The sequence below is a fragment of the Psammomys obesus genome, unplaced genomic scaffold (genome assembly GCF_907164565.1).
Source record: "Psammomys obesus unplaced genomic scaffold, mPsaObe1.curated_primary_1811, whole genome shotgun sequence".
NCBI lineage: Eukaryota > Metazoa > Chordata > Mammalia > Rodentia > Muridae > Psammomys > Psammomys obesus.
Genome location: NW_026596155.1, coordinates 3,735,753 through 3,759,992, shown reverse-complemented (window position 1 = coordinate 3,759,992; position 24,240 = coordinate 3,735,753). Strand labels below are relative to the sequence as shown.

At 45.0% G+C, this 24,240-nt stretch overlaps 2 protein-coding genes across 3 annotated transcripts in view; both read right to left on the bottom strand.

Moving 5' to 3' along the window:
• Positions 1 to 732: 732 nt before the first annotated feature.
• On the bottom strand, positions 733 to 18,039 carry Coq2 (coenzyme Q2, polyprenyltransferase). Its single transcript, XM_055594584.1, has 7 exons — positions 17,769 to 18,039; positions 12,995 to 13,161; positions 8,804 to 8,925; positions 7,381 to 7,466; positions 5,887 to 6,020; positions 3,442 to 3,630; positions 733 to 1,658 (listed from the first exon to the last, which is right to left on the bottom strand). Exons 1-7 carry the CDS (start codon positions 18,019 to 18,021, stop codon positions 1,497 to 1,499), a joined length of 1,113 nt encoding a protein of 370 aa, XP_055450559.1. The 5' UTR covers positions 18,022 to 18,039; the 3' UTR covers positions 733 to 1,496.
• Positions 18,040 to 21,794: 3,755 nt separating this feature from the next.
• Positions 21,795 to 24,240, bottom strand: part of Hpse (heparanase) — a 31,499-nt gene continuing 29,053 nt past the window's right edge. For both annotated transcript variants that reach the window (XM_055594644.1, XM_055594645.1), the window contains exon 12: positions 21,795 to 22,280. In XM_055594644.1, coding sequence (XP_055450619.1) covers positions 22,121 to 22,280 — 160 coding nt within the window. In that variant the 3' untranslated portion in view covers positions 21,795 to 22,120. The remainder of the gene's footprint in view (positions 22,281 to 24,240) is intronic.

Below are 24,240 nucleotides of genomic sequence, written 5' to 3'. Positions count from 1 at the left end.
TCCCTCTGCTGTCCAGCTGCTGGGATGTTATCTCATCCCCTCCAGCCCTTTCCCTGACTGCGTGCTCCCTGAGAATGCCTCACTTCGCTGCTGTGAAGCACGCACAGCTGCTACTGTGTGCCGTCTGAATCCTGAGTGCTTCAGGAACTACAGGCTTATCAGTGCCTGGTGCCGTCACTACTATCATTCAAGTTAATACTTACTGAGGCCGGCAACCATAGAGAGCAGATGCCTCACCAAAAAAGAATTGTTTACATCACATAAGTTATGTCTCGAGTTAGTAATTGATAATACAAAGGGGAAAAAAAACAATCAAAAGCACATTGAAAGAAATACTGGTGGGGCTGGAGAGAAGGCTCAACGGTTAAGGGTACTGGTTGCTCTTCCAGAGGTCCCAGGTTCAATTTCCCAGCGCCCACAGAGAATCAGGATCTGATGCCTTCTTTTGGCCTCTGTGGGCACTGCAGGTACACCAACATACCTGCTAACAAAACACATACGCATCTCAATCTCAGATTTGGGGTGTGTCCTGAGTGACGGAGGACCCTGCGCTCAGGGAGTGACTTGGCCTTATTCAAGTTTTCTGGCTGTTTCAAGAGAATCAAGATAAAAGGGCAACATGCAGGCCAGAACTCATTTAGGTCACCGACATATAGACTACAGGCCCAGACAAAGAAAACACATCACAATGTCTATGTCAGGGCTGGCTGTAAGGAGAGTCAAAGCCATGGATATAGTAAGTATCAACTTTATTTGTTTATGTTCTTCTAGACCACCAGAATCAGAATGGTGTCTTGAATTACAGTTTTGGCAGTGAGTAAAGATCACAATAAAGAATATAATGTGCCAGCCCAGTGCAGTGGCACATGCCTGTAATCCCAGCACTTGGGGAGGCAGAGGCAGGGGGATCTCTCTGAGTTCAAGGCCAGCCTGATCTACAAAGTGAGTCCAGGACAGCCAAAACTACACAGAGAAACCTTTTCTTGGAAAAAAAATACTAATGTGCCCCAGCTTCTCAAAGGAGATCCTTAGTGAGAAATAACGCATGTGGCCATTTTCATAAAAAACACTAATTTAGATGAGTTACAACTCTTTTCTGAAGCTTCAGATGAGAATGACAAGGACAGAGGCCACACCAATGCACACACTGGGGCCTGCCTAACCCCAGGTGTCCTGAGCTGCTCTGACAGGAAGGCATTTTGCTAGGAAACAGCAGCATTAAAATCCGGCAAAGACACTACTCACATGCTTCTTCTTGAACAGACTGCTCATCTGCATCTAACAATGTGGCTGGCTTCAGGCCCTGAGAGCTTTACAAATTACTCTTTGTTGGGAGAGAGCCAGGGTCTTGGGCACGCTGCATGGTCAGCATGCACTCTGCTTCCAAGCTACAACCCCAGCCTTTCACATCTGTGAGACAGGCTCCCCGTGTCACTTGATGGCCGTCACGCATGAGTCTCCTGCTTCTTGAGGGACCACGAAGCTCCACTTCTCTGCTAATTTTCTACTCTAACATCATCACTTTCTTTTGTTTCTTCCATCTTTTCTTTCCACAAATTCCCAAGGACGATCCCTAAAAACAGGAGTATTCCTACTGTGCGGTTGGAGGTGAATTTATCCCAGCAGTCCTCAGGTCTGTGGATGTCTACAGTGTGTATCTGGAAGGGAAGAGCACAGACTGTTGGGATCCACTGTAGACTTCGAGGGGCACAGCACACTGAGAGGGAAAACAGCTTAGGTTCTGCTTCCAGAGCAAGCCCTTACTATGCCCTATCTTCTAGTGCAGAAAAATCAGAGCATCTTCCTGGGGAGTTACTCAGACTGTGTCCTAACAGCACTGGGTAGGGGTGCAAGAATAGCTCAGAGGCCATCTGCTCTGCTTGCTTCTAACCAAAGTTTGATGGCTCTAGTAAAAAAAAAGTTTCAACGTGCAAAACTGACATAGCGGCTGGAAACTGCGTATGTGGCTTTGCTTTCTGTGTGAATCAGGCAGGATACAGGTTCTCTGAAATCCCTGTATCCAGGTACCTTCAGGCTGTGTGACTAAGACAGACATGACACACATGGGAAGCTCATGCTTCAGTTTGGGGCCCATTCCCAAGACATATCTTATGTGAATGGGGATATCACAGAATTTTAAAAGGTTTAAAATCCAAGCCTCTGAGCCTAAGCACTTGAGGAGGGGCCTCCACCTCCCACGGAAGACCCTCCTTCCACAGGAGCTCAAGCTGGCCCCTGCAGCTCCCACCCTCGGGCTCCAGCCTCATTTTCTGCAGCAGTCTTTCAATTGAGACATTTGATTTGAGCACTGTGCGGGTGATGAAAGGCCTTGCAAGTTACTGGCTCTCACTAAATGAGGCAGACCCTCCCAGGTTGCTATAACAACCAAAGGTGTTCTGCCCATGTGTTCCTAACTCCCTCCTGTGCTCACAGGGGATCCGGAGCACAGACCTATGGCCAGCCACCTAGGTTACTTGTGTTCTTTCCCCCCTACCAGCCCTGAAGCATACTTAACTCTCCCTCCTGCTTCCCTTCCTTTCTGGGCAGCATCTCTGTGTAGCTGAGGCTAGCCTTGGATTCTGGACCCTTTGCCTCAGCATTCCTAGGGCTAGCATTATGAGCCCAGTGTGCCATGTGCCCGACTGGCCAGAACTATTTTCTATTAGGATGTGAGCTTCCTGAGCTGCTGGAATCCAGGCTGCCTGACCCATGTTATACCAATGAAACTCATGACTGTTCCATTTTAAAATCATATTTGTGCGCGTGTTCCTATAAGTATGTGTGCGTAGCGCACATGTAGAGCTCAGAGGACAGCTCAAGGGAGTTGGTTTCCTCCTTCCAGCATGTGGGCCTAGGATTCAAACTCAGGCCATCAGACTTGGTGGCAAGCACTGCCACCCTATTAGTGATCTGTCTGGCCCTATTTTATTATTATTATTATTATTATTATTATTATTATTATTATTATTATTATTATAGGTTTATCCGTTTGCTTTGTTATAATCAATTCCACCCACAAGCTTCAGCTATAGCTGAAAATTTCCTAGACATATCAGAAGTAATTTCAGGAAAATCAAAGGAGAAAAAAAAAATCCCCATTTATGTTATTTTCCCTAAATTAACAAGGTTATTTTTTGTTTGTTTATTTGCTTGTTTTGGTTGTTGTTTGTTTTTGAGATGGGGTCTCTCTATATGGCTCACCATGTAGCCCAGGCTGGCCTCACAGGGATGTGCCTACCTCTGCCTCCTGAGTACTGGGATTAAAGGCTGTGCCTCCACACCCAGCAATGCTGACAAGTTGACATGGAAGGAGGAGCAACTCAGAGCAAGCCAAGCCAAGCAGTACTTTGTTTTAGGAAGCTCCTGGCCTCGCTAGCACTGGTTATATTGTTCCATAATTTATACTGAGGAGAACGGGGGACAGTGAGGAAAAGGCCAAACCTGGTGAGCTAGGTGGGCTCCTGCCGCAGCCACAGCAGCATAGTAGGGCATGGTCTGGCCGCTGTTGGCTCCCGCCAGGCTCAGCGCTCCCAGCATGGCAACCCCAAAGCCGCTGAGCCACTGCTTGGTGTTCTCCCTGAACAGCAGTGCCGTGGACTTGAGGCCAATCAGAGCGTCGTCTTTTTTGTCCTAATAGCAGGAATAGGACAGCATGTTTTTATATTTAATTCAGCAATACAAAGATCACATTTTTTTAAGTACTCAACTAGGCTGTTTTAAATATATTTACAAGGTCATACAACTAACCCTGCTGTGTACTCAAAATGCGTAACGTTTCAAAGAGCATGCTGATACATCACGAGCCGTGAACCATGTGACTTAGAACAGCCCAGCGGTGGACAGCAGGACATCACTTCCTCACGCTGTGTAATACCCAGTCTGCCCCTCCACGTGCCGCTCTACCTATAATCCCGGATGACTTGGCATTCAACTTCTACTACGTCAGGACTAAAACTCAACTGCTTACAGCTCAATATAACTTTTCTAATTTTTGAGACAGAGTCTCTCCATGTAGCCCTGGCTGCCCGGGAACTTGCTGGATAGACCAGGCTGGCCCCAGAACTCAGAGATCCATCTGTGTCTATCTGCTGGGTGATGGTATTTAAAGGCTTACCACCATGCCTGGTTTCCTCCCGAGTTCTCAGTTGTCAGTTTCAATCTTACTGGTGTCACAGTGCATGAAATGCTCACTGCATAGCCACACCCACCCAATTCCCACTCAGCCCAGCTTGCTCCCTTCATGCAGAACTGGGTGCTGACGGCTCTTGCTCTCCCTCTGCCTCCCGTAACAAGGACACACACAGTATAAAGGAATAATGTTTTAAGTTCATAAATAAATCCTCACTAGATACATAAATAGCAAGTAACCGTGGTGGGGAATGTGCTATCATTTTATAATGTATGTATTATCAAGCATCAGTTCATTATCACTGAATATAAACAATGTCTGTCAACTGTACTTCAGTAAAGCTGACAAAAGCATAAACATAAGGGCTAGAGAACTGGCTTAGAGGCTAAGAGCACTGGCTGCTTTTCCAAAGGTCCTGAGTTCAATTTCCAGCAACCACATGGTGGCTCACAACCATCTATAATGAAATCTGGTGCCCTCTTCTGGTGTGCAGGCATACATGCAGGCAGAACACTGTATACATAAAAGATAAATAGATTTTTTTAAAGTATATATACATGGTCATGAACCAAGAAAAGCAAAAATGAAGCGTCCCAAACAAACTATGCAAGGAAGTACTAAGGGCTTTAAGGATGTTTGCACCTCTGACAAGCTTTAGTTTGATTTATGTGTACATGTTTGTGTACATGTGTCTGCCATGGAGACCAGAAGGGGGTGTAGACTTCCCGGAGCTGGAGTTACACAGTTGTGGACCACCTGGTGAGTGCTAGGAACCAAGTCCTGTTCCTCTCCGAGAGCAGCTGTGCTCCCCGGTTGTACAGCCGTCTCTCCAGATCCCATCCTTTAAGTTTTACCTGAAAACTTGGGTGTATCAAGTGTTAATGAGGAAAGTATTATTTATAACTGTCAAAACTCAGAAACAGCTTGGTTTAGCAAAACAGACATATCACTATATTTAAAACAGTGATGCCATTCGAAGCCAAGGGACTATTTAGTGTACTTCAAGTAACAATGACAAAGAATGGACAAAAATATAGGGAATGGTCAGATATGACAGCTTATGCCTGGGACTCAGCATGTGGTAGAAGGATCAAGAGTTCAAGGGCACCTGAGACCCTGTCTCAAAAACTAAAAACTAAACTAACTAAAAAAGGGAAATGCTCATGACTTACACAATTAAAAGTCTGCCTACGGAGGTGAACAGAGACAGACAGAGGAACAGAGCAGCTAACAGCACAGCACATGGAGACAGTCTGGGTTGAGCTTCAGCCCTGCTCTCCACGACCCATGGAAACATGGGGAAGTTATTATTTATAAAATGTGGACAACAAGATCCCTTCTGTTCAGGCTGTTAGAATTGACTTAGTATTTGTAAAATATTTAAACCGGTGCCTGGAACACAAAAAATATTGAAATGCTTGTGAAAAAAGCAATCAATCAGCTGAAGTGTTGAGTAAACAAACATAAATACAAACAGAAATAGTTTGCTGGATGAGGACAACTGTGAATGGTTTTCCTTCTAACTTGGCTCTTATTTTAAAGTCACGATGCATATTTGTAATCCCATCTGTTAGGGAGTAAGGAAAGAGAATCGGGAGTACAAGGTCATCTTTGGCTACACAGCAAATTCCAGGCCAGCCTGGGTAACATGGAATGTTGTCTCAAAAAACTAAAACCAAGCCAAACAAAGAAATAAAGTGTTCTTAGAAAACAACAGCAGCTAAGCCAAAGTTAAGAAAACTTTATCACTTCTTTACCTGATGGGCATAAATAGTATCGTATATCATTGTCCACATAACTCCAGAAAAATAAAGAGGCAGGCATACAGCTGGATCACAGGAACCCTTGATGGCAGACCATCCGAGCAACGCACCCCAATTAAAAGTCAACCCTACAGTGGGTAAGACAGGAAGAGGGAAGGAGAATGTCCGTCAGCACTCCACAGGACCTTGGGGCAGGGGCTCAGCAGGTGCCAAGTGCTCACTACAGTCAAGCCCTGCTACAGTGCTCTCTGTGCTCACACAACAGTCTCTACCTCTTGTGGTTGGTATTTATTTGTTCTGTCTTACAAAACAACAATATAGGCACAGAAAGCTTAGCTACTAATTAAAATAACATAGCTAATAAAAAGAATAATACCCTTTAATAAGGTAGCTAAGAACCTTGGGCCTGGCAAAGCCAACAAACTGCATGTGCTGGGGTCTGAACCCAGACTGGCCAGGCTCAAAGCCTGCGCTCCTCCACCTCCTCCAAGCGGTGGGACTAGAGTGCAGACCTCTGTGCTTCGCTGCCAGCACAGCCTCTCCATAGAGGTCTCAGGGCCTCACAGGTTGGCGGCTCCACAGGATCAGTTGAAGGATCCTGCTGATCCTTCCCAGGTCCAGGCTTTGCTCAGCTTTCTGCTGGGCCCTCAGCCAGCAACTCTCTCAGGACACGTTTCAGCAGGGTCCCACGCCACCCTGCAGAAACCTATTTCCCTTTCTTATGCTTTCTTCCTCTGAGAAAGCATGCTCCTCTGTGGTCCCACCACATTCTTGCTTGCCATGATGCGCTGCAACACCCTGCCTATCCGTTGCCCTAAAACCCCGTAAAAACAGTGAGCGTGCTTTGTTTCCCTTCTGAGAACCTGCTGCCATTCCTGGCACAAAGTACAAGGAGGAGCTCGATAAATGTCTGGAGTGACTACGCCAGCTTTACTATACTAACCTGAAGATAGGAAACGCTTATACTCCTTATCTACCTCACTTCTGTATTTGATTTCCTTTCACACAAGCACACACGCACACACACGTGCACACGTGCGCACAAATACTGCCTTGAGTACCTGCCCTGTGTAATGCCCATGCTAGGCTTTAGGTAAAAAATGCTTTTTAGTCACTCAGAGTCCATTAATGGAGAGGCAGAGACTATAACTATGTTTTAAAGTCTCATGGAGTGAGAGCTGGCGAAGCCATCAGTTTCAACCTCTGCGTTAGAACTGCTTCCTACCTCACTTTTAAATTCCTCAGGATACACTCATCAACCATCTTTTTATGACACATCTAGAGTTTTAAAAAACACTCCAGAAAAATAATAATCTTGATAATCTTTATAAATATGTAAGATTTCCTAGACAATGAGAATAACTCCTTTAAAGTATAAATATGTATTTTTTGTAAAACTTGATGGATAACCTGACATTCATCTACAAGCACACACACACCTATCTTATACAGGATATAAAACATGACAGACCGAGTAAAGGGACTTACCCAAAGCTAACTGAGGCCAGAACGTTATTCTTTTCATTAGTGGGTAGGTGACGACAAGAAGTAAGGATGCTGCTCCCAAAGCTATACTGGAAACAAACTATGGGATTAGTGGCATCATTCAGAAATCAGGAGATATTTTCAAGTCATTAATAAGAATAGTTGCAAAGTAGTTTTGTCTTAAGTAATATTTTTGTGAAACTCTTTTCTTGGACTTTGACTTTACCTATAGTAGAAGATGATTAGAAAAGTATTTTAAATGTCACAAAACAAACAAACAAACAAACAAAACAAAAGCTAACACATGGTACTTTCATGTATTAGATACTACTGTAAGTGCTTCAATTCTACAGTCTTCACTAGCAGCAAGCAGTTTTAACTGCATTTCTTTGTGCCGAGTGAAAACTGAAGTGCCTGTGCGTACACATGCACGTGAGGAATGAGGAAAGCCCAACCTCCAGTGTGATCCTGGCCATGCCCCTAGCTCTCCAGTGTCCCATGCAGGGTTCAGCAGACGGCTGAGATTCCCTCGCACACACAGCAGGGGCTACTGCTCAAGAAAGAGAAAACGGTAGACGTGATGGTGCACACCTGTAATCCCAGTACTCAGGAGGCAGAGGCAGGATGATCTCTGTGAGTTTGTGCCCAGCCAGGTCTACAGAGTGAGTTCCAGGACAACAAGAGCTACATAGTTGAGACTCTGTCACAAAAAAAAAAAAAAGAAAGAAAGAAAGAAAGAAAGAAAGAAAAGAAAAAAGAAAAACGACACAGAAATGTAAGATGTTCTGTGGTTTTTTTCAAAGTTCATTGAACACAGCTTTTCCTTGCTATTAATACTGCCTGACATGTGACCACGCGGATTCTCTACAGAGAAATACTTCTTCGAAACTGCCTTCTTGGCCTGTCTCACCTCTCATGGAGTACTTTGAAAACAGCCACCTGATGCTATGTCTATTTAAGAGAGCCTAAGAACGGGTCCTCACATTTTTCTCTTCTGCTATTTTGATTAGTTACAGACTCTGGGAAAGACACAGTTCCTCTTTTTGCTCACTGAGCCTAACCACTTCTGCTTCCAGGTACTTAGCAGTAACTGGAATTCTAAGATTACACACACACACACACACACACACACACACACACACACACACACGAGTGCGCGCATGGGGCTGCATACACACTTGAGAGCCCAAGGATGTGCCTTGTAGAGCAAATGCTAGAAGGGCTTCAGAACTGGGCTGGCCTTGACTAATTGCTTAAGTCCCTAAAGCAGACTCCACAGAGGGGTGGGTTCCTTTACTCTTGCTAACCCATGGGTGCTTCACCGGCGTCAATAGGCAGATTTGTAATAAAGAAATTCTACTTTATTCCCACATTTTCCATCTCAGAGGAAATATTTTACACACAACTGTGAAACCAAATAACGTACCTGTAGTAGTTCAAACACAGGAGAACGCTCAGTGCCAAGGTCAGCTGGCCCCCAAGGAAGACGAAGGACTGCAAGGTTGAAATGTCCCCAGCAGCAATCGGGCGATTTGCTGTCCTCATAACCTCAACATAGGAAAACAGACACCTTAACCTCACGTGCTATTCAACTGTTCATTTAAGCCCTGATAATGGTGGGTCCTGGGGCTAGGGTTCGGGGTGCAGCACTTGCCTCCAGGCCTGATAATGGGACCCACAGGATGGAAGGAGAACGGTGCAGTGTTTCAAAACTGAAGTGAGGGCTGGAGAGATGGCTCAGGGGTGAAGAGCACTGGCTGCTCTTTCAGAGGTCCTTAGTTCAATTCCCAGAAATCACATGGTGGCTCACAACCACCTATGCTAGGATCTGATGCCCTCTTGTGGTGGGCAGGTATAAAGCAGACAAAAACACTCATACACAAAATACCTAAAAACAAACTTTGAAAAAATTACATATATATATATACACACACATTGTATAATTGTATATAATATGTATTTATGGGAGTGTTTTGCTACACTACTGAATGGGTCTGTAATGTTAGACCAACAATGCCAAAATGTTAAAGGTAAATTTGCTGGGGGAACATGGACAGTGCTGTTAAACCCACAAATCACGACTGTTATCCCCCCCAATGTGATTTGACTATACTAAATTCACAAATAAAGACTATAATAAAAATGTCAGCATTATGAATTAAGAACTTGGGATCTGGGGTTAGAAAGCCTCACGTTTTAGTCCATGTTCTAACCTGATGTTTGCCGTACAATCACTTGGATGTATCAACAAACACAGGTAACTGATACACCGCAGCAGCAATCCACTCATGACTTTATACATTAGCAAGTTGTTTACTATTCAGGGCAGTAAGCCGCCCCCACGCCATGAACGTGTCCTTACTGATAGATAACACTGCCTACAAGAAACTGAAGTAAGGGCTACAATTAGGCCCAGACTTTCCTCATCCTTTAAAAGAAATAGATAACATTTTAAAATCTAAGTCAGCAAAAGCTACCTCAATGGCCATGAAACACCTGGGTTTGCTGCATGCCAACACACAACCCAGACTCTTGGAGAAAATGGAAAATGTTGGTGGGAGCCTGTTTTTTGTTTTTTGTTTTGTCGTCCCCCCCCCCCCAAGATAGGGTTTCTCTGTGTAGCCCTAGCTGTCCTGGAACACAGAGATCAACTGCCTCTGCCTCCCGAGTGCTGGGATCACAGGTGTGTGTCATCACACAGTTGGATCGATTACTTCTGAATAAAGCCTTTCTCTCAGATAAATGAATTAAAAAACATGGAAATCCCATATACCCTTATCATCCCTTCCGCTGAAGACATCCTAGGTGCAACTGGAATTTTTACATCAATACAGACAAAAATCTATAAACTGCTACTGTAAGGATCTCTATTTTTCTCGAGAATGGTCATTCTCCCTGCTAGCCCGTCCATCGAGAAGCACATGGTGTGTAATCCTTTCATTTTGTTTTTTCCCCCTCTTGAGCTAACCTCTGGAAATGTGCCCATATTGTTGCATGGTAGCTTTGTGTTGTTGTTTCTGTAGTTTTCCACAGTACAGATGTATCACACGTTGTTTACTCACACAAGAAAGGATGGCTGGCTTGTTCCAGTTTGTAACTACTAGAAAGGAAAGCTACTACGTTCACATGCAAAATGTCATGAATGCACAGGAGTGCAGCCCCGAGCTGCATAGGTGTGTGCCTAGAACTAGTAACAAACTAGGTTCCCGGTCTGAAGCACGGCTGTGTCCCTGAGCCAAGCCCCAACAGCACTTACAGGCTGTTCTTCTGTTAGCCTTGGTGCTGCCATTGCTCTTCCTTTCAGTCACCTGATGCATTTATAGTGAGATTTACTGCACTTAAAGTCTGCATTTAAATAAAAACTAACGATGTTAAAAAAAAACATTTTCACATGCCACGTGCAATCTAGGCATTGTGTCTCTGGAGATAGAGCAACTTGTATACTAATCAAGTATTTTTATTTAGTGATTGGGTCTGGGAGTTTTTTATACTACTATCCTTGTAGGCATGTGGTTTCAAAATATGCCTTTAATCCTCTTAAAATTGCTGTCTAAACTGATTCTGGTGAAATCCAACGTAGCACCATTTCTTCTTATGAATCACACTTTCGGCGTCTCTCATTGCACTCAGGTGCTTCAGACTTCCATCAGCTCAGAGTCTGGTTACAATCCATCTTACTGTGGACTCACTGCCCATGTCTACAGGCACTTGCCTTCATGAAAACATAGGCTTACACAATGTATACGCATGCCTTTTGCCAAAATTCAGACATTCAGCTGTTATTTTTGCAAGTATTTTTCAGTATTTCTTACTTAAAACCCAAACATTCTAGGTGCCTAAGGGTGGAATCTTGTTATTTCTATTTTACATGTATGGGTGTTTTTGTGTCTGTTCAGCACATGTGTGTCCGGTGCTTACAGAACCAGAAGAGGATGTCAGATCCTCTGGAACTAGAGTCACAGGTACTTGTGAAGTGTCACATAAGCACTGAGAATCGAACCTGGAGCCTCTGGAAGAACAGTCAGTGCTCTCAACCACCGAGCCATCTCTCCAGCCCTCCAGTCTCATTTTAACTTTGCTTTAGTTGGATTTGGACAACTCTTTGGCAAGGGGAAGGGACTGTGGATGTTGCCCAATTATTTCCAGATGGACTTAGCTCATACTTGCTCCATCGCCGCCACTCGTTTCTGAGAAGAAGGTATTTGGTGCTGCTTGGCTGTGGTCTATGCCCATTTCTGTTCCCAGGTTGCTGGCCTCTTCTGTTCCAAGACTGAGATATGTGAGGCAAAAATCAATCCAGAAACTGAACTATCATGCTTTTGGGGATCCTGAGGTTTTGTGGCCTTTTCTACAGTCTTTGGTTGTTTCCTATGTGATGTCTGGAGTTTCCGCTTTACCGAATGGGAAGAATAAAGAACAGTATGTCTACTCCACCCTGGAGCAGAAGTCAGACCTGTGAGTAGTTTCAACACTACTTGGAGTGTGGGACTGTCAAATGCTTTCTAAGTTAGATAGAGCAACTCAGATATTTTAATTTGTCCTTTCTTCTTCAAATTCCCTACTTCCCAAGTTCAACAGTCTTAGTTTTGAAGGTAACTGAGAACAAAAATCCTTTTGAATATTTAATCTCCAATGTTCACTTTTATAAACAAGCACGCCATTACTCACAGATGTGCTAATTCACTGAAGTTTTTCCTCTTAAATAAGCCTTATATTGAGCTTTTAAAAAAAGGAATGTTGAACTACTTTAAACAGGAATCTGAAGCCTCGTTTATAAGGAATACAGAATGAAAAACAATCCAGGAAATGTGAACATTCACATCAGGTTTGCATTTGCTGGCCAATCAAGTGGCCCATGTGTGTGCATAGCATGAAGGTGCTTTATCCCGTGGCTTCTGCCACCTTCCATCCTATTCTGTCTCCAGAAATACACACACACACACACACACACACACACAAACACACACACATACAAAGAGAGACAGAGACAGAGAAACAGACGGGGGAGGGAGAGCGAGCTGTCCAATACAATACACTTATACTTTTGTCTCACAGACTAACTATAATCCCTAAGAATAAAACAGGACACTTGTAAGAATTACATTTAGTAGAAGAACGCTTGTGACAACACTTGATGATGCAAAATTTAAACCTTATATACTGAAGGCCTGGAATTTCCCACTCAATAGTTTTGGGCCACTGCTGACTATGGGAAACAGGAGTTGAAGAGGGGGCGGGGTGGGGACTGTGGTGCAGCCAATGCTAACATGCCTGCTGTGGTTCATTTAAACTAAAATCTGATCCACAGAAGAACAGCTCGGAAGGAAGGGATGACCTAGCTCTTAGACATGAAAAGGTTCACGGTCAGCTTCTAACTGCCATTCCCACCTTTAACTTCCTTACGCTTGGCTCCTACGTTTTAAATTACTTGTAAAACTCCAGCCCACATCCTGCCCTTTGGCCGCTCTTTTGGTGGAAGGGAAGTGAACCGCACTTTGCAACAGCGGCTACTCACTGATCACTTTTCATGGTGGATCTCAGTGGCACTTGTGTGACGCCAGTATGTTGTTCTGCAGAAATGAGAGAAGTCTCTCTGTTCCTTCCCAGGATGAACTACCTTTTTATCGAAGTCACGGTCCCACATGTCATTAATAGTACAGCCTGCTCCACGCATCAGAATAGCTCCAGTGCCAAAAAGTGACAACATGTACCAGTCTGGAAAACAACCTGGGTCAGCGGCCAGACCAATGCTCCAGGTGCATGGCAAATACAGCAGCCAGGTTCCTAAACAAAACCAAAACCACACAGAAAAAAAGGAAAAAGACAAATTTAAGACAGATAATTCTTCATCTGCTTATTCACTGTCTTGGCTTCTGCTGCTGTAACAGACACCATGGCATAAGGCAGAAGGGTTTGTGTGGTGTGCAAATCACCATCACAGCCCATCATGAAAGGAAGGCAGGGCAGCAACTCAAGGCAGGAACTGACGCTTACTGGCTCGCTCAACCTGTTTTCTTCTACCATTCAGGACCATCTGACCAGAGGCGGCACTGCACCCAGTGTGCTAGGCCTTCCTACATCATTAATTAGGAAAATGCCCCAGGCAAGCAGATGGAGGCATTTTCCTAACTGAGGTTGACTCTTTCCAGATGACTCTAGTGTCAAGTTGACCAAAGCAACACCCTCCCCACCCCCCCCCCCCCCCCCCAAAACAGTATAATCACTGCATCTCAGAGTACATAAGCAGAGTGAAACATCTGACATGGGACCGAGGCACTGAGGTCATGGCATGTGGCAGCACATGCCTTTAATTACCAGAATTTTTTTTAATCCCAGAGACCAGGCAGATTGCTTGGCCACACAGCAACTTCCAGGCCAGCTGGGGCTACATAGTGACACCTTGTTTCAAGAGTTCAAGGATGGTCTGGTCTGCATAGCAAGGCCCTATCCAAAACAAAACAAAACAAAACAAAACAAAACACGCAACGTCCCTAACAAAATCTGACAAAACTTGGTAAATAAGCCAGGTGCTCTGGTGTACATCTACACTTTCTGCAATCAGGAGGCAAAGGCAGAACAATCAAGTCCAAGGCCAGCCTGGTCAACATATCAAGTCCTAGGCCAACCAGGGATACTTAGGGAGACCCTGTCACAAAAGCAAAATAAAGCCAAGCAGCCAACAGCAACAAAAAACACCAAATCAAGGGAAGAGAAATCTGTAACTCACATTGCAAATAAGTATTTACCCTAACACATAAAAAGCTCCCTCCCAGAAACAGAGAAGAAAAAGATCAGTAGTATAAGAAATGGACAAAAGGGGCTGGAGAAGTTCCTCAGCTGTTAAAAACACAGCTACTCACAAGTCAGCAAAAGCTCCCTTCACTGTGGTAAATACAGTTCACTGAGATGGCCTTGGGCAGGGGCTGCTGCACTGCAGCTTTCTGTCCTCAACTGAGTACTTGATGCCATGTGTAGAAAGACGGTAAATTTTAATGCTTAGCCAATAAGCTGGATGGAATTAAACTAAATGGAGTATATTATACAGAAAATGACATCCTATTTCTATAACGAAGTCTTTCATCTTGCCTGTTAGACAAGGTCTAAAGGGTGGGAAGACTGATTTGTTTGATACAAGGTCTCACTGTATAGCATGGGCTAGTCTGGAATCCTCACAGTAAACAATAAGGCAAGAAATATTTTTGTTACAATAACTTTAGCTGTGATGTCTGAGGATGTCCCCCCATAGGCTCTGGCATTTGGACAAGTGGCCTCAGAGGGTATTGACATTTGAGAGCTTAGATGGCGCAATCTGAGAGAAAGCGTGTCACTGGAGGTGGGCTTTGGTGTATGCTCTGCTTCCTGTTTGTGGTTCAAGATGTGAACTCTCAGCTCTGCTGCAGCCTGACTTGCTGCCATGCTCCCCACCATGATGGCCAGCTACCATCAGATAAACTCTTTCTTCCTTGAGTTTCCCTGGCCATGGTGTTTTTAACCACAGCAACAGAAAGGTAATTAATACAGAAACTGAAAGGTGGAGGCATAATTTTTCAATGCCACAGTGGCTAGGATGGAGTTCTGGCTGAACTAGAGTAAAAAACTCACTTCTCCTAACTAAATCTCAATACACACAACACCTCTATGTCTTCTGCCCCTACTGATTCACAGGACATCTCTTTCTGTCTTCCCTGTGTCACTTTCATTCCTTAAGGCTATTCTCTAGAGAAAGATGCAGAGGTAGTGAGAAAAGGCAAATAGCTTGCAGACAGCAGTGTTTATTATAAAGGGAAAGACTGTCTGGGAAATGAAATGAGATGGTCAGATTCTGAATGGTATGGGCAGGGCAAAATGCCTTTGTAGGCTAAACCTATGGCTCTCTAATCATGTATCTGCCCTAAGACAACACAACTCTAATGAAGAAGGAAAAACCAATACTGCCAATTTGGTGGAAAGAGTGCCACCTGGTGAAACTTCCTGAAATAATATAGGTGGCCTGACTGTGACACAGCCCAATGGTAATGCACTTGCCTAGCATATTGGAAGCCCTTGAGTTCCACTCCCAGTACTGGAAAACAAGAGAACTCTGTCACTGCCTTCTAAAAAAAAACAAGAGACTAATACTGGTCTATGAAAGTAATACGGTCCAATAGCAATACAATAAAACAACTGTCTCACTATCTCACGAGAGAATTACAGCTATTAAACCAGGAATTCTACTGCCAATTTCTGCTCCTGACACTTGGTAGGGACCCTAAACCATTCACTGAATGAATTCTACTCTGTAATTGTCTTAGTGTCAAAACATGCACGCCAGTACCTTAAGATATTTGTTATCTTTATAACTGTAAAGATAGTTTTTTTTGATTTTCTGACCCCGATTTATGACTCTTGAGCCCTTATATGCAGGCACTATTCCAAGTACTTTATCAGATGGAGATGTTAAGTATAACTCTATAAAGTCAATAGTAGCACTTCCCGCACTTCCCCTTTATAGAAAAAGAAATGCAGAGAATATGAAGTAATTTAACCACCATCCCTCCACCGGATGGAGCCAAAGGTTCAAATCCGTAAGATCTGGCTCTAAGCTTAGCTCTTAACCACTGTATAGAGTCCTGTTACATGGCAAATTGTACAGCTGCTAGAATAATGGTGTTTAATGGTGGAAACAGAAACAATGGCAGCTGTTGATCTGCCCTGCATGCCTGTAAGTCTATCCTGTAGCTTTGTCAACCAGAATCAAAGAACAGAATCATAAAGTGCCTGTGTAAACCCTGAATTACACAACAGCCTGATAAAGGCGGTCCTACCTTTCACTTAATAGGCCTTTATACTTTAATCTCTGATTGCTAAGATTCAGTGCTCAAGTCCTACACAGGAAGCATCCATCTAGAATATCAAAAGCAAGGCCTTGCTGGGCATGGTGCCACTCCCACCCCCTTTGTCACTTGGAGGTCTGCAGCAAGCTTGCTGGATTACAAAGCAAGCCCTTGCCTCAAACAAAATAAAACAAACAAAAAAAAAAGTCCAGCCAGGCATGGTGGTGCATGGCTGTAATTCTAGCAATTGGGGAATGGAGGCAGGAGGACAGAGTTCAAGGCTGGCCTCAGATACATAATGGGGCCCTGCCTGAAAACAGAACACCGAACTCAAATACGGGCCACTTTGGGGGTCCTGGATAGGTAACGATGGAATAAATATTTCAGGCATTTGAATGTACTCCACAGAAAGTGTACATATAACATCTAAATTAGCTAGAATTCAGCACTGAACTCTTTCCTCTCTTATCTATCTCCCCTTTGTCTCCCACAATTTTCTAGATCTTTCCACTGCTGCAGCTCAGGCTCATGTTCAACAGTTTTTGTTTAGTTTTTTAGTTTTTCAGAGTATACAGGCCAGACTGGCCTGCAACTTCAATGACCTTCTACCTCAGACTCTTGAATGCTGGATTACAGGTGTGAGCCACTGCATTTCGCTACCCCTGGATTTTGAAAACATCTCTCCAAGATCTCTTTACTCCTCTGCAATATAGCATTTCGTCTGAAGTACGATTTCTTCAGTGTTTCGGGTACTGGAGATCCACAGTTAAGTTCTCCCCTCCCCCCCCCCCCCCCCCCCCCCCCCCCCCCCCGCACAGGACCTATACCACTGATACTTGTTTCCATACTTTCCTAGGTCATCAATTGTCTTGTCCAAACAGAAACAAACGCTTTGAAAGCGGGCAGTTTCCCTAGCTCTTTCAATCACTAAGGCCGGGTGAATTAATCTACTACTCTGGGCAGCTTTTTAGGCACCAGACAGAGGCGTTCCGTGCAGAGAGAACTCATATGGGGTCACGTGTCAACAGCGCAAAAGTTAGTAACCGATGAGCACTATGATGAAATGGGAGAGAGAGAAAAAAAAGAATAGGGTCCTAAAGAGAGATGACTGTGTTAGTTTGACGTTGACGAGCAATCCGGAAGCGCAATCCCGGCTGCGTTCAGAAACTGCTGAAAGTCTTTGTAACCGGTGATGCGGTGGGGGGCAGAACCAACACTAGGTCCTTCTGGACTGGCTCTAACTAGGGGCAGAATCGAAAACTAATGAATGCGGACATGCTTCGAAATTGCAAATCGCCAAGCAAAGCATTCGAGGAAGCAAAGGTGCACTAGGTCGCGTCGGAACCGTCTCAGTGGAATACATGTTTATTAGCATCACTGTCCGCCTCGGGTCTCAGGACTCAGAGCGTGGGTCCCGGGCTAACGTCCTGAGTAAGTCCCGAGGTGGCTGGACCAATGGGTGCACAAGCCGGCAGCGGAGCCGTGGCTCCCGGGCTCTCCGTTCCAGGACCCGGGGCGTGCAGCCGCGGACAGGCTCGCCGGGCAGAGGGAGCCCGCAGCCCGGTCCGCCTCACTCACCGATGGGCTTGTCCAGGCGCATGAGGCGCAGGTAGGGTTGCAGGGGGCGCGGCGCCGAGTTCACCACGGCCGCGGCCGACAGGCTGAGCGCGCGCCCGCGCTGCGTCCCCGGGGCCGGCGCCCACCAGTCCCGCGCGCCCGGCGCCCCTGCTGTGCGCGCCAGGGCCAGCGCCAGTCCGCGCGGACCCCGCAGCCGCGCCGGCGGTAGGGCCCGCAGGCCCCGGGCTAGCCCTCCGCCTCGCAAGCATAGCATGGCGCTCAGGCTGGACGCCGCCTGGTGACGTCATCCAGGGCGACACGCCGCGGGCGGGCGAGCATGCGCAGTGCTGCCGTGTTAGGTGCGCGGGTAGGTGTTCCCTTGGTTTGCAGGCGTGGGCCTGTGCGCTCTGTGTGTGTGTGTGAATTACGTAAACTAAGTTGTTGTTGTTGTTGTTTAATTAAGGGAAGCTGTTTATTCGAGGGTGAACCGGAGTTTGACGGTCAGCCAAAAGGGATGCAAACAACTTGACTCAGATCAACTTCAGAGCCGGGCGGTGGTGACGCTCGCTTTTAACCCCAGCACTCGGGGAGGCGGGGGCAGGCGGATCTCTGAGTGGAGGCCAGCTTGGTCTACAAAGGGAGTCCCGAAAAGCCACGGTTACACAGAGAAACCCTGTCTGGCGAGAGAAAATATGGAAGAAGACCTCACAACTTTATGGCAGCCTTCATGGTAGCCAGCCCTTGCATGTTGCTATGTACCAGGCACCCAGCATGTGTTAACCCACGTAATCCCCTCACTAACTGGCTCTGGGTAAATCGCTTATCTGGACTCCTGTGTTTTGAGACGGCCGAGTATCCTTTTCGGTCCCTTTCCTTAAAAGCAGGTGCAGTGAGTTCTGTGATACCTGTGTAACAGGTTGCTGGCCTGACCTTTGGGGGGAAATGCAGCAGGGGGCGCGCTGGCCTTTCTCTGCAGTCTGAGACGCGCTGCTGCTCCTTGATCTTTTAGCCATGTCCCAAGAACGGAAACAATGCAATGTCAGTCATCTGTTGTTTGCCAGTTGAGCTCTGAATTCTCTACAAGTTTGCGGCCTCCTTTCCAAAATGTTGTCTTCATGCTGTTTGTTTGTTTGTTTGTTTTTGTTTTGAGCACCTTCGGAGGTCAGAGGTGCCCACCACGCCAAAGAGAAGGCATTTTCACACTTGCACGTTATTTCCATTTGCCTGGAGTTCCCAAAACAATATTTAACATTTAAAAAGCATTGTGAATGCTTTCAATTTTAGAGGGGGAAAGACGATAAAACTGATTTTTAAAATTTGCTTGATTCCTTTATTTGAAAAATGTGTCTTAAAGTCCATCAACTTTCTGACTCCCAAACCCACTTCAGTCACCTCATCTAGTGCGGGCGGTGTTCACGTTATAAGACGAGACCGTGTCCAAAGAACAGTTACTAGCATGAGGCAGGAACCCCGGAGGCACTCACGGCCCTCTGCCCTGTTCTGTGAACCTCGCAGAAGTGTTCAACCATTTTCATTGTGACATGATGTCTGTGGCTTTCCATGGGCCACATACTACATAAACAAACGCATGTAATAAATGTTTGTTTTTTTAAGAAAAAAGTAAAAATAGTTTAAAAAATCATATGTCCTGACAAGTTTCATCCCTGGACTTGGAAATTATTATTTTTGTGGAGATGTTGTGAACCACAAGGGTGAAATAAACAGTGAAAATCGTTAGAACAATAAGATAACTTGCAGATTAAAAGCTAGCAGGCAGGTCAGCTTAAAAAGTCTCACTAACACAGCAGACAAGCATTCCCCCTCAGGGAGCTTAAGAGGAACTTAATATTAAACTTTAATATTAAAAAGTTTGGGGAGCTGGAGAGATGGCTCAGAGGTTAAGAGCACTGGCTGCTCTTCCAGAGGTCCTGAGTTCAATTCCCAGCAACCACATAGTGGCTCCCAGCCATCTCTACAGGGGTCTGATGCCCTCTTCTGGCATGCAGGTGTACATGCAGTCATATATATAAAATATACATTAAAATGTGCTCATACATATAATTTAAAAGTTTAATAATAATTAAACTTTAATATTACGTCTAACATTTAGTAACGTGACTGTGAGCAGTATTCTTCACACAACCATGTCTTTTTCATCTAACTATCCACAATTAGCACTAGCTTACCAGCCCTTTATTGCTCATGCCTCTTAAACTTTTAGGGTTTTTAGGCTGAATTGGGCATGGTAGCTCTGGTTGGCCTGGAGTTAGACTAGGGCAAAGGCTGATGAAAAGGTGGGTGCCAGGTGCTGAAGGACCTTATGGGCCTGTAAGAAATGAATGGAAAACCATGTAAACATCCCAAGCAGGGCATGGAGAACAGGTGGTTCCATGGCTAAAAGCACTTACTGCTCTTGGAGGAAACCCGACTGAAATGCCCAGGACATGTGTCGGGCAGCTCACAATCATTTGTCACTGAAGCTCCAGGGGATGTGATGTTCCTGTCCTCTGAGGACACCTGCACCCATGTGCACCCCCCACCACACACACACAACTAAAAATAGTAAAAAAAATACATCTTAAAAGAGTTTGAGGCAAAACAGTGAATGAACAACTTAGATGTTGCCATAATCATACAAGTAAGAAAGGAAGCTTTGAGTTTATTCAGTGGAAATGGGACAAGGGAAATGAGTAGATAAGTCAAGACTTTGTGACTGAAGTAGGAAGTTATGTTTATGCCTGATGATTCCTTTTCTTCATAGTCAAGTACTATGTTGGGAAGGATGAACAAATATAGGTATGAGTATACAAAAATTCGTGAAGGAGAAGGAGGCTTCATTCATTCATTCTTACGTTTCCGTTCATTCATTTTACAATGCTGAAGATCAAACCCAGGGCCTTTTGTCTGTGCTAGCCACAAACCCAGGGCCTTTTGTCTGTGCTAGCCACAGCTCCAATCCTTTAAAACCAGACTTTCAAACATAAGATCCTGCAAGCTTTAGGTTTATTAGAAGAATAACCATGCAAATTAAGGCTATAAAATTAGTTTATTTCAAATGTGAAAATATAGAAACTACCTGCATAAAAATTTGAGAGTAGTGAAGCATACAAACTTTAAGGTCTAGCTTCATCAATGTACTTGAATTCAATTGAGATAATATTCATGGTAGGCACAAAACGTATAGAATTATAATCCTTAGGAGGATTAAAACCCTGGGGGAAAATAATTGCATTTTGTTACTTGGTCAAAAGCATAGGGCTGTAATGTCCAGTGCTGTGGACTCCAAATCTCCCTGTCCCAAAGGAAGATTGCTTGAAGGCAATTATAGACATCAAACGGTCATGGACGGTGACTGGAGAAACCACCACAGACCTATTCCGAGCCTGTAAGACTGCAGAGACTTGAAGAAGGGTTTGCTGGGAAAGCCTCTGAGAAAGAGATCTTCAGGTCTGTGGAGAAACCATACATCCTTTCCCTCTGGTTGCTGCCAGAGCTCAGTGAATCTGTAGGACCAGTTACAACCATTATGTGGCCAGGCCAAGAGGGGAGCCAGCAGGACTGAGGGGGAGAAAGAAGATGGACCCCCATGACGCGCCCAGCTGTTGGGCCCTTCCTCACTTGAAGAAGTTCTTATGTGGGGTTATAAGTGTCCTCATTTAGAGGTTTCTGTTACTCACAGGCCAAGGCTCCCAGGAGAAGGGAGAACTAACAGTTTAGGAAACGTAAACACTCGCAGACATTGCAGGGAGTCAGGTGTTCCCTAAAACTTCTCCCACCTAACCTCGTCCTCTGCGGCCACTGCAAACGTTCTGCCATCCCTTCCATCTCAGCTGGGGTCACTGTTTTCTTTTTTGTCCTTTGTTTAATTCTACCCCACCCAGCCATGTGTCCTCTCACAGACTCGAGAAGAGGCACAGGGTCCAGTTCTCCCCCTCTTAGTTCCTCTCAGCGGGTGAGCAGGTGTCTCCTACAGTCAGTGTGGGGTTGTAGTGATGAGCTCCACTGGAGCTCCAGAGAGGCTCCTGAAGGACACACTTGACAATCCGCTAGCCATAACAGTAAGAATAGAACAGAAACAAAGCTTTAAAACAAATCAGGACATCTTCTTCCTTGGCCTCTGGGTCATACTGGAGGCACTCCCGTACATTTTTTTAACACCCCCAAAACACTGTGTGCAAAGCGCTAAGCATCATTCGGCACGAGGAGCCATCACCTGCAGTGTTCTCCTTAGATGCCATCACCCCACTCCTTCAGCCCTCCCCAGCCCTGAAGTGTGATAACGAGTCGGCCTTCCTACAGCTGGAGTTTCGCTCCACTCTTCTGAATAACACCCGGCCGCTTTTTGTCTCAGGGCTACCGCATGCCTTTTATTTTCATACACAAGCAGCGATTTTGGCATTTCTTATGACAAAAAACCCATAGGAAAAGGCAGGCACGCCTAGTGAGCTGCCCGCACGGAGAGGTTTTTCTGTTAAGGCTGGCAGAGTCTGGTCATCCACCATCTTCAGGGTCTGACCATTCAGCTGGACAGATCTACAAGGGGTGGGGGGGGGGGGAAGACACACTTGAGTTAGGCAGGCTGCGCGTGCACTGTGGCCCCTACAAAAACTGTGAAAGAATTTTTAGACCAAGGAGGATTCTTGTGGCAGCTTGTGGTGAGCTTAGGTGTTTGACCAAGACAAACTTAGAGCTGCAGTGGGAGAGGAAGTAGCTGGGCGATAACCACACTGCTGGGTTGCCATATTACTATCTGGTCTTTTACAGAACATCACAGATTAGGTACCTGTTGTAGCCTGTTTTCTGAGTCGGGGTCACATACTATAGCTCAGGCTGGAACTTACTATGGAAACCAGGCTAGCCTCAGACTCCTAGTGATCTTCCTACCTCCATTACACCCAGGTACTTTTTTTTTTCTTAAACTTTTTTGTTGTTATTGCCAAACACTGACAGGATTAATGAGTTATTTTTATGCCATATATGGAGTACACGTGACATATGCTTAACATCACTACGTCTGTACACAATAAGTGCTGTGAAAATATTATCTGTCACCACTTTTCATACAAATGGACATAACAAGCCAGGCCTGTAATCCTAGCTGTCAGGGGTGGAGTCAGGAGTTCAAAGACAGCTTTGACTATACAGGCGACAGGAGACTCCATCTCGAAAACCCCTAAAACAAACCTAAACCCAACAAAAGCCATCTAGTACATCATTCTACTTTTAATAACTTGACATATTATTCCGTCGATCTATACTTTCTTTGGTTTGTTTGAGACAGGGTTTCTCTGTGTAGCCCTGGCTGTCCTAGACTCATTTCATAGACCAGGCCTCAAACTCACAAGAAATCTGCCTATCTCTGTCTCCCTGAATGCTGGGATTACAGGTGTGAGCACCGCCCCTGGCTTTCTATACCTTTTTATAGAAAATTTCCTATTTCTATGAATTTTTATATTCTATATATCTTTTTATACAAATAAACACATTTTACTTGACAAAAAAAAGGGTATACTATGTATATTTTCTTGAAACTTCTTTTTTATTTAATATATCCTCATGCTTGTCCACATCACACAGCATTCATCCACTGCATCGTGTTAATGGACACACAGGATTCTATGATATGAGCTTATTAGTGTATTTCCTTAACCCTCTACTTCTTGTTTCCATGTGGCATTATCCTGTGCTTTTCTCTTTTCTCTTTTTTTTTTTTTTTTTTTGGTAGGGTCTCTCTTTGTAGCCCTGGCTGGCCTAGAACTGACGAGGTAGACCACACTGGCTTTGAACTCACAGAGATCCACCTGCCTCTACCTCCTGAGTGCCGAGATCAAAGGTGTGCACCACGGCATCCTGCGTCACCTCCCATTCTCACTAGCAGCAGTGGGTAGAAGCCAGGTTCCACATAACCTTGGCTCGGCACCAAGTCACATGGCGCAGGACATGCTAACGACATACCACGATTGTGCCATAACCTACCAAGTCTACACTGAGGCTTTGCTTTGGTTTCTACACTTATGTATCACATCGTATTTTAGATGAGGAGGTGGAGGAAATATGACCATCTTCAGGAAACCACAAGCAAAAATAGGTCTTGAAAAATACCTCTGAAAGGCAGTAGTGAGGGTGCTTCGCATGAAATGAAGGACCATTTGAGAACGCCTAATGGAGCCCTAGAATAAATTTTGGTGCTTTGGTACCTCGACTAGAACGTAAATCTGACTGCTGTGAATTAATGGTGCTGTGTAAGACAGGGACACAGCAGGATCCCATGTGCTCAGGCTGTGGCGGTTCATCGGCTGCACACACAGAAGCGCTCTAAGGATTTGTGCGTAAGCGGGTTCCACAGTGAGGGTGGGGCTTATCTGAGGGCTGTAACTTGTTTTGTGTTTTGAAAACAGAAACAGGATGAGGAAACGGAAGACACGTCTATTAACCTACAGGTGAGATGAAGGCTTAAGGAATTAGTAAGCAATAGGTTGAGCAGAGCTGAGGA

Coding starts and splice junctions, on each gene's coding strand:
- Coq2 (XM_055594584.1), bottom strand. CDS start 18,021: ATGCTATGCTTGCGAGGCGGAGGGCTAGCCCGGGGCCTGCGGGCCCTA. Junction 8,926..12,994: donor ACCGTGACTTCGATAAAAAG/GTAGTTCATCCT, acceptor TCCTATGTTGAG/GTTATGAGGACAGCAAATCG. Junction 1,659..3,441: donor GAGCCCACCTAGCTCACCAG/GTTTGGCCTTTT, acceptor CTTCCCTTCCAG/ATACACACTGTAGACATCCA.